We start from the raw sequence: 11,502 nt of genomic DNA on the forward strand, positions 1-11,502 counted from the left end.
GGAGTACAGGAGGATGGGGGTGGGGGTGGGAGTGGGAGGGGTTAGGGGGAGGACGGGAGGGCATCTGAGGCTCTGGGTTGAGCTCGGAGCAGAAACACTGTTGGTTCTGTTTAAATAAAGCTTTTATTTACAGCAGGTCCAAAGTCCAACAGCAGCACACTGAAGGAATGAACAGAGAGAAAGAGAGAAAGAGAGAGAGAGAGAGGGAGGAGAGAGAGAGAGAGAGAGAGAGAGAGAGAGAGAGAGAGAGAGAGAGAGAGAGAGAGAGAGAGAGAGAGAGAGAGAGAGAGAGAGAGAGAGAGAGAGAGAGAGAGAGAGAGAGAGAGAGAGAGAGAGAGAGAGAGAGAGAGAGAGAGAGAGAGAGAGAGAGAGAGAGGGAGGGGAAAGGAGAAAGGGATTGTGAGCCGTGGAGGAGGAGGAGGAGGAGACGTTCTTATCAAACACAAACAGGAAAACAAACGCTGCAGCTGATGGGGGAGTTAGCTTAGCATCTGAACTGCCCTGCCTGATCTGTGTCACTCAAGTTTGCTCCCTTTTCTCTTCTGTGCGGCCTGAAGAATGCAACAGTGTAGCTCCGCCTGATCTGAGTCACTGTAGCTCTGCCTGATCTGCGTCACTGTAGCATCATTGTAGCTCTGCCTGATCTGCGTCACTGTAGCTCTGCCTGATCTGCGTCACTGTAGCTCTGCCTGATCTGAGTCACTGTAGCTCTGCCTGATCTGCGTCACTGTAGCATCATTGTAGCTCTGCCTGATCTGCGTCACTGTAGCTCTGCCTGATCTGCGTCACTGTAGCTCTGCCTGATCTGAGTCACTGTAGCTCTGCCTGATCTGCGTCACTGTAGCATCATTGTAGCTCTGCCTGATCTGCGTCACTGTAGCATCACTGTAGCTCTGCCTGATCTGCGTCGCTGTAGCATCACTGTAGCTCTGCCTGATCTGCGTCGCTGTAGCATCACTGTAGCTCTGCCTGATCTGCGTCGCTGTAGCATCACTGTAGCTCTGCCTGATCTGCGTCGCTGTAGCTCTGCCTGATCTGCGTCGCTGTAGCTCTGCCTGATCTGCGTCGCTGTAGCTCTGCCTGATCTGCGTCGCTGTAGCTCTGCCTGATCTGCGTCGCTGTAGCTCTGCCTGATCTGCGTCGCTGTAGCTTGGTTCATATTTAACTAAAACTAAACGTGTTTAATAATTAAAAGAAATAAAAAATCATGTTACATGTAGTTTGTTATTCACTCATTAAAGACTTTTAATTCAAGATACAAAACTAAACCCGGACTAAACCCGGACTAAACCAGGACTAAACCAGGACTAAACCAGGACTAAACCAGGTCTGAAGGTTCTGGCTCAGGCGTCTTTTCAGACTTTGTGCAGATGAGGACAGATTTAAGAAGGATCATCTCCAATAGAATTTACACTCATTAGATTCATTTGGAAGAAGAGGAGAGGAAGAGAAGGAGGAGGAGGAAGAAGAGGAGAGGAGAGGAGGAGAAGGAAAAAGAGGAGAGGAGGAGGAAGGAGGAGGAGGAGGAGGAGGAGAGGAGGAGGAGGAGAGGAGAGAGGAGGAGGAGGAGGAGAGAGGAGGAGGAGGAGGAGGAGGAGGAGAGGAGGAGGAGGAGGAGAGAGAGGAGGAGGAGAGGAGGAGAGGGAGGAGGAGAGAGAGAGGAGGAGAGGAGGAGAGGAGGAGGAGGAGGAGAGGAGGAGGAGGAGGAGGAGGAGAGGAGGAGGAGGAGGAGGAGAGGAGGAGGAGGAGGGAGGAGGAGGAGGAGGAGAGAGGAGGGAGGAGGAGAGGTAGAGGAGGAGAGAGAGGAGGAGGGAGGGAGGAGGAGGAGGAGAGGAGGAGGAGAGGAGGGAGGGAGGAGGAGGAGGAGGAGGAGGAGGAGGAGGAGGAGGAGGAGGAGAGGAGGAGGAGGAGGAGGAGGAGGAGGAGGAGGAGGAGAGGAGGAGAGGAGGAGGAGAGGAGGAGGTGTGAGCTGTAACCTTCGTCCTTTCGGACTCATCGCGTCTGAAACTTAATCCGGGCTAAAAAAGGCGGGGCTAAAAATAAAACCGAGCTCTGATTGGACGAGACACAGAGGGTTAAACTGCACTGTGTCAGAGAGCAAGGAGCTAGGAGACGAGGAGGGAGGAGATGAGGAGACGAGGAGGGAGGAGATGAGATGAGGAGAGGAGGAGGAGAGGAAGCATCCTTCTCTCTGCAGAACATTTGTCAGTGTAAAAGTTTTAACCTAAAATACAACTCAAGTCTCAGGGTTTAGACCAGGTTTAGACCAGGTTCAGACCGGGTTTAGACCGGGTTTAGACCAGGTTTAGACCAGGTTTAGACCGGGTTTAGACCGGGTTTAGACTGGGTTTTGCCTTTGACACAGATCCAGGTCACACTGAGGAGAGAAATGACCTTCCACCAATCAGCATGCAGCTCTCACCTACATGCCACAATCTCAGCCAATCAGAGCACAGCTTCACACTCCATTCACTTTACATGTGTCAAGACAGGGGAGGGCATCTGACGCAATCTGACACACCGGGAGGGCATCTGGCATACATGCAAACCAGGACTAGACTGGGACTAGACCAGGACTGGACCAGGACTGGATCAGGTCTGTTTCTGTGGGTCTCGAGTTCTGCAGAGACTCACACCTGTTCACACAAAACACAACTGGGACCAACCGAGACCGGACCACGTGGATCATAACCGGTTTAGACCCACACGGGCTGGGTCTAGGTCTGATTTAGTCTTGGTTGAGTCTTGGTTTAGTCCTGGTTTAGTCCTGGTTTAGTCCTGGTAAAGACAGGAGGCTGCAGTCGTGTCCTGCTTCAGGGAGTGTTGAATTTCATGCAGGAATGTGAACGGCTCGTCTCCATCTTCACACAAACCATCTGAGTCAGACCCAGACCCAGACCCGGATCTCAACCAGGACTGGACCAGGACTGGACCAGGACTGGACCAGGACTGGACCAGGACTGGACCAGGAGTGTGGAGCTGGAGTGGGGATGATTCTGGTATCAGATTTTTGATCCGATTTTTGCACCGATACTGAAAATGTTGATGGATCAGATATCGGTTCACCTGATATCGGTTCACCTGATATCGGTTCACCTGGTATTGGTTCAGTTGATTTCTTTTTTCCGTCTGAATAAATGTAATAAAATGATTTTGTTGGTCCAAACGTTCGTGAAATCGTCAGAGTCGATCTGAACAAACTTTATATAAAAACTCTTAAACTCTTCTGGATCATTTTCACTTCACGTTTGTGTTTAAAGAAACTAAATCTCTGGTATCGGCTCATATCGGCTCATATCGGTGGATACTTAAAGCCAAAGTATCGGTATCGGCACAGATGGAGCCGGATCGGTGCACGATGAGCGTCTGAGATGGAGGAAGACGAGCAGGGACACAGGCAGAACATGCAAACTCCACCTGAGTTTAGGAGGATTTTCAGCATCACATCAGTGTGAGTCACAGGGACCTGAGGGGCTAACAACTCTGCCACTGTACACACACACACACACACACACTATACACACACACACACACACACACACACACACACACACACACACACACACACACACACACACACACACAGTACACACTATACACACACACACACACACACACACACTGTACACACACACACACACACTACACACACTATACACACACACACACATACACACACACACACACACACACACACACACACACACTATACACACACACACACACACACACACACACTATACACACACACACACACACTATACACACACACACACACTATACACACACACACACACACTACACACACACACACACACACACATACACACACACACACACACACACACACACACACACACACACACACACACACTATACACACACACACACACACACACACATACACACACTATACACACATACACACACACACACACACACACTATACACACACACACACACACTATACACACACACACACACACACACACACACAACACACACACACACTACACACACACACTATACACACTACACACACTATACACACACACACACACTATACACACACTACACACACACACACACACACTATACACACTATACACACACACACACACACTATACACACTATACACACACACACACACTATACACACACACACACACACACACATATACACACACACACACACACTATACACACACATACACACACACACACACACACACACACTATACACACTATACACACTACACACACACACACACACTATACACACACACACTATACACACACACTATACACACTATACACACTATACACACACACACACACACACACCTACATATACACACACACACACACACACTATACACACACACACACACACTATACACACACACACACACACACACACTATACACACACACACACTATACACACACTATACACACACATACACACACATACACACACACACTATACACACACACACACACACACTATACACACACACACACACACTATACACACACACACACACACACACACACTACACACTATACACACACACACACACACACACACACTACACACTATACACACACACACACTGTACACACACACACACACACACACACACACACACACACTATAACACACTACACACACACACACTGTACACACTATACACACTCACACTCACAAACTACACACACACACACACACAAGCACCCGCCGCCCCCTGTCACCTGCTCCTGTCGCTCACTGCCCAACAGAAAAGTATCTGTGCACGAGACATGCACCTGCTGCACCACACACACACACACACCACACACACACCACACACACACACACACACACACACCACACACACACCACACACACACACACACACACACACACACACACACACACACACACACACACACACACACACACACACCACACACACACACACACAGCAGGTCTGTCTCTGGACATAAATGTGCAAGTTTGTGTAAAACATGAATGAAATAAACACAACTCCAGGTGTGTGTGTGTGTGTGTGTGTGTGTGTGTGTGTGTGTGTGTGTGTGTGTGTGTGTGTGTGGTGTGTGTGTACACACACACACACACACAAACACACACACACACTATACACACACACTACACACACAACACACACACACTATACACACACACACACACACACACACACAGGTCCAGGGGCATCACAGATTTAAGCAGCTTCATCCACAGATGCTTTTTTAAACTGAACCTCGTCCTCACAGACCCGGACCTGGACTTGGACCAAAGACCCCGACCCGGACCCCGACCCGGACCTGAGCCCCGCCCGCTCGTACATCTTCACTTTGGCCCCGTTTCATTTGTGAGGAGGTTTTCTTGGAGCGTTTCCTCGAGGTTTGTCGGAGAGTTTCACAGACTGGAGCTTCTCTGATTCTGATTTGTGTTGCAAATGAAATTGAAAGTTCAAGAATTTTTCCTGATGCGAAGAAGATTCACTGTGACTCCACAAACGACAGAGAAGAACACGAGAACACGAGAACACACGAACACGAGAACACAAAAACAAAAGAACACGAGAACATGAGAACACAAGAACCAGGTTCCACAACACAAGCGGATCCTTCTGCTCCAACTGTGACGTTTTTAAATCAAAATATTCACCTAAAAACATTAGACCAAACCAGGACCGAAACCAGGACTAAACAAGGTCTAAACTAGGACTAAACCAGGACTAAACCAGGACTAAACAAGGTCTAAACTAGGACTAAACCAGGACTAAACCAGGACTAAACAAGGTCTAAACTAGGACTAAACCAGGACTAAACCAGGACTAAATTAGGACTAAACCAGGACTAAATTAGGACTAAACCAGGACTAAACCAGGACTAAATTAGGACTAAACCAGGACTAAACCAGGACTAAACCAGGACTAAACCAGGACTAAACCAGGACTAGACGAGGCTGTGGTTCCTCCTGCTGCACGTCACATTAGAGTAAAGTGTTTTTTGTTTTTTTTTGTTGTTTTTTTTTACATTTGGACCAAAACGATGCTGCAGAATCTTGAAAATAAGAGATTAAAAATTCCTCCAACTTGAATCTCTCCAATAAACTTCAACTTAAACTCGATGAAACGTTTGAAAAGTTCGTTTATCTGAACATTTCCGCTTCAGTAAAAGATAAAAGTGTTTAGATCAGGTTTGTATCTCGAGCACAAACTGTTCAAACTCAGATCTCCTGACGTGTCCTGGACCAGACGGACTCAGGTCGGGACTAAAGCCACAGTGCGGAACATTCTCAGATAAAGCGGCTGTAAAGTGTCAAGATAAACTCTGCTGCTTCGGGTCACGGGGACTCGACGGCACCGAGTCACGACACGAAGAACGAACGAGAACCAGAGCAAGACCAACCACGAGGCCCGGACCAGGACCAGGACCAGGACCAGGATCAGACAGGAGGAAAAACTGGAAAAGTGAGCGGCAGGTGAAGATCGACAGGGAGACTTCTGACAGGGTCGACAGGTGCACACATGTTACATAAGACACAAGTGAAGAGTCGATTAACTTTTAACCAGAGGCGCCGCTGCACTATGGACCCGAGAACAGGACAGGACCAGAACGAGACCAGACCAAGACCAGGACCAGACCAAGACCCAGGACCAAGACCAGGACCAGAACAAGACCCAGGACCAGGACCAGACCAGGACCCGCGGGCCCAAACACTGAGAGAGAAACACGTCTGAACAGTGGAGACGCTTCAGGGCCCGTTACACACACACACACACACACACACACACACACACACAGACACACACACAGACACACACACACACACACACACACACAGACACACACACAGACACACACACACACACACACACACAGACACACACACACACACACACACAGCTCAGGAAGACTCAAACTGAATTTTAAAATAAAAAACTGGAACACTCTCAGTTTGTGGTCGTTTGTAAGAAAAGACCAAGTTTAGACCGACTTTGTGTGTTTATCATGTGATTGAAACAAACACAACTCCAGGTGTGTGTGTGTGTGTGTGTGTGTGTGTGTGTGTGTGTGTGTGTGTGTGTGTGTGTGTGTGTGTGTGTGTGTGTGTCTGTGTGTGTGTGTGTCTGTGTGTGTGTGTGTGTGTGTGTGTGTGTGTGTCTGTGTGTGTGTCTGTGTGTGTGTGTGTGTGTGTGTGTGTGTGTGTGTGTGTGTGTGTGTGTGTGTATGTGTGTGTGTGTGTGTGTGTGTGTGTGTGTGTGTGTGTGTGTCTGTGTGTGTGTGTGTGTCTGTGTGTGTGTCTGTGTGTGTGTGTCTGTGTGTGTGTGTGTGTGTGTGTGTGTGTGTGTGTGTGTGTGTGTCTGTGTGTGTGTGTGTGTGTGTGACAAGGAACATTACTTATTGTTGTTACTTATTTAGATTTTATTATTCACATTTATATTTTACTCTCGGTTTGTAATAATAAAATTGTGAAAATAAAGAAAACTGTTTTGCCCTCGGCTCATTCACGATTAAATGTGTCAGTTTAGTCACATTTTATTTGTGTTTTGTTCACATTTTTAAGCAGATTTTCTGTATTTTATTTACACAAATGTCAGTTTGTGTCTCTGTTTAGGGATCAGACTGGTTAAAAACAGAAACACTGGGACATTTCTTGCATAAAACTGGGACAAATCAATAGTTTTATATAAATCTGCAGGAGCAGGGGACACAGGACCAAAACTGGGACTGTCCCGGGTAAATGTGGACGTGTGTTCACCTCAGTGAGTGAAACAAAAGGAACAGAAGGATCACGACTTTACGAGTCAGTAGAGTTTCTTTGTGTTTTGGTCGTTTTTAAGCAGATTTTTTGTATTTTACTTAAACAAATGTCAGTTTGTGTTTCTCTTTAGTGTCGGCAGGGATCAAACTGGTCCAAACTAGGGACACCTGGGACATTTGTTGTATAAAACTGGGACAAATCAGTGGTTTTGGATGAAAACTGGGACTGTCCTGGGTAAATGTGGACGTGTGTTCACCTCAGTGAGTGAAACTAAACAGCTCCAGGTCCAGGTCCAGGTCCAGGTCCAGGTCTGTGTTTGAGGAGGGACAGAGTCAGGACGAGTTTAAAGCTCTGAACAGTCAGTCTGGTGTGATATAAAAGCTTTAATGTTGGTGTTTCCAGAGGAATAGAGGGAGGATGGGGCTGTGGTTGTAAAACAGAGCAAAACTCTGGAGCACTTCCTCAGTCCCGAGTTCCAGCGCGCACAGGCGAACGCGCGGAGGATCCTTAGCAACCGCGATCCGCCGAGCCCCGAACGGCGGAAAACACGAGAAAAACACGACACAAACACCACCGAAGCCGCGCAAAGTGAGCGAAAAGCCCGCACCGAGGCTCCAGCCGGCCGGGGAGCGGGGATGGGGCGAGACGAGGCGCTTAAAATGGAAGTAAAGTCCGCGGAGGATGTCGAAAGAACCGCGCGGCAGGAGGCGGTGGATGCAACAGGCGGCAGCGCGTCGATGCTGCGGAGGAGACTGCGGAAAAGTGGCCTCAAACGAGGAGAAAAGTGCCCAAACTGCGGCCGAAGCGAGCGCGGGAGGTCCGGGGAGGCCGTTCGCACCCGGGCCATGTCGTGTTACGGCGGTTTATTCGCGAACACGGCTCAGTTTCGGGCTAAAAATGTCTGAGCAAGGTCACACCGCCGCGTCAGGCTGGCGGCGGTGAGCGTCTGCGGGCGGAAGTGGACGCTCAAAATAAAAGTCCCCCGAGCTAAAGTCATCAAAAATACCCTCTGACAGCGCTAAATACTCACTTCTACTTCATTAAAAGTACTTATCGTGACAAAGCAGAGCCCGGACAAAACCATTCATCAACTTTAATCACTTTAAGAGCGATAATCTGTCACACAAACACGAGGCTGACACTGGTCCAGGTGATACAGGCAGCAGCTGTTAGCCGCGAGCTAACGCACCCGAAAAGTCGCTCAAAATATCACCAAAGCGGAGAAACTACAACATTAAACCTCCCGTCACGCTCAGAAAACACATTCACCCGTGACAGAGCGTGAAAACGGGATAAAAAGTGAGTGTAAACGGGACAAAAGCGCGGATCTCGTCACGGCAGGTCACAGTGATGAGTCGATGCGCAGACAGATTCATGTTAGCATCGTTTAGCTGCGGGGCTAACACCTCAAATACCACAACACAAACTTTAAAAACAACTAAATATCACGTCTGACAACAAGTTTACACGTTTGGTTAAGCACATAGAGGCATAAACGTTTAGAAATGTCACACAGAGTCGAGTTAAAGTCGCAAAAAGTACAAAAACTTTTCAATAAATGATCCCAAAAGGCCTTAATATATTGACAGGACAAAAACAAGAGGCCAAAGTGCTGGTTTAACGGGTTTAAAACTGTTTAAAGTGTCAAAAAAGTGAACATAAAGTGAGTGGAAGGTTTAAAGTGTTTGTTTGTGTTGGTAAAAGTGTAAATATTGTGTTTGGAGCCTGACAGAGCAACAGGTGAGGAGGGTCATTAAAGAGCTGTCGATACGATACACACCTCGATACATGAGCCACGATACGATACACACCTCGATACATGAGCCACGATACGATACACACCTCGATACATGAGCCACGATACGATACACACCTCGATACATGAGCCACGATACGATACACACCTCGATACATGAGCCACGATACGATACATACGATCTCGATACAGTGCACTTTGGATTCAATACGATATATTTCAAATCAATTCGATACGGTTCAATAAAAAATAAAGTCTAAATCGTGGCTGTGACACTAAAAGTGTTTGTTAAATCACTTCTTCTTGTGTAAAGTTCATATGAAACACAAATATTTTAATCATCAAAACAGTAAAAATGTCAAATGTGTCACATAAATGAGTTTCCTTTCACTAAACAAACAACAAAACTGTAGCTCTGTAAGAAAATAATTTAGTAAAACTCACCTAAAAATACTCTTGGTGATATATCGATACTGTATCATCACGTTAAACGATACGATATATCGATATTCCGATATTTTTGCACAACCCTAGCTGTGACAGAGGGATGCACACACACACACACACACACACACACACACACACACACACACACACACACACACACACACACACACACACAGACACACAGACACACGGGGCCTTTTCTCTGCACCAGGACCTCGAAAAACTGGAGCAACAGGTGTTTTTTATTGTGAAAGCGCCACACCGGAAGCCGCGGCGTCGTTCGGTCCGCGGCGCTTTACGGCCGGGCCACGGCGAGGCTCGGGCCAAAGTGCACCCGAGATACGGATGCTCCTGAGCGGCCAGGCGCAGACTTTACCCCCGCTGTGGAGCCCCGCACCGCCCTCGGGCTCCGGCCACGCTCCCCGCCGCGGCCCAAACACGCGCCCGACTCACGAATAAAACCGGAAAAAAAGTGCACAATCACCGCGCGGGGATGAGTTTGTGAATGAGGAAGAAGCGAGGCTGAATTCCACCGCTTGGATGCAAAGTACAAGCAGAAAACATCCCCCGCGCCGCGTTGCATAAGTCAAAGTTCCACAAAGTTGAACGAGACGCGACGACAAACGCGGGTCAGAAGTGTGCGGGAAAGTTGTCCGAAGTGCGTGAAAAGTGCGTAAAAGCGCGTGGGACTCACCGGGGTTGACTTTGTTGGGGTTGGGCTGCTTGCGCCTGGACATCGTGGCGAAGGGGGGATGATGGGGATGGAGCGGCAGCGGCAGCGGCGGCGGCGGGAGGAGGAGGGCCCGTGGGCTGGGGAAGAGCCCCTCCGAAGCCCCGGCTCCGGTCGGGTTCGGGAGGATGCTCGGGCGGGGAGAGATGCGCCGAAGCCCCCGACGAGGAAGAACCGCAGCGGGAGAGGAGGCTGCGGCGGAGAGGAGAGCAATCAAAATGGCGTTTCCTTCCGAAGGGATGTGCAAACTTGGACAAACTTTACTCCGACTCTCCCTCCTCCTCCTCCTGCCTCCTCCCTCCTCGCTCGCCTCCTCCTGTTGCTTCCTTCGCTTCCTTCTCTCCTCTTCTGGAAAAAAAACTCTGCGTCCGCGGGCTCCGTGGTGATGAAACTCGTGGACGAAGTAGATTTTCTCCCGTTTTCCGGAGTTTTTGCGGCGGATTCCTGCGGGGCTCGGGGCCTGCGCTGCGCCGTGTGTCTCTCGCACTAAACCTGATAAGCAGGGCTCATCACGTGTTTGTCTCCAGTCTCCAAGGGGACGTGGCCACCAAGCATCTCTCCCCCCCCTCCCCTCCACGCAGCTCCTCATCCTCACCGCGCGGACGAACTCTTCCTCTGACCCCCGCGCGCGCCCCGGACACGCCGCACCCGCACTTTTCACGCACTTTTATCGACTTTACATCCAGTGATCGAATCTACAAACTCACGCATCCTCCACGCAAACTCACGCTCCCCCCCCCCCCCCTCCTCCCCCGCGTGCGTGTGTGGGTCTGGGCACGCGCTCGGGCCTCG

At 49.1% G+C, this 11,502-nt stretch overlaps 1 protein-coding gene across 1 annotated transcript in view; it reads right to left on the reverse strand.

The window, feature by feature from the left end:
* rreb1a (ras responsive element binding protein 1a) overlaps positions 1-11,241 on the reverse strand; it is a 57,238-nt gene extending 45,997 nt beyond the window's left edge. The window contains 1 exon segment of the mRNA XM_055151201.1: positions 10,675-11,241. Coding sequence (XP_055007176.1) covers positions 10,675-10,717 — 43 coding nt within the window. The 5' untranslated portion in view covers positions 10,718-11,241.
* Positions 11,242-11,502: the final 261 nt, after the last annotated feature.

This window comes from Boleophthalmus pectinirostris, unplaced genomic scaffold, assembly GCF_026225935.1.
Source record: "Boleophthalmus pectinirostris isolate CB_2022bp ecotype Guang Dong unplaced genomic scaffold, ASM2622593v1 HiC_scaffold_15, whole genome shotgun sequence".
Taxonomy (NCBI): domain Eukaryota; kingdom Metazoa; phylum Chordata; class Actinopteri; order Gobiiformes; family Gobiidae; genus Boleophthalmus; species Boleophthalmus pectinirostris.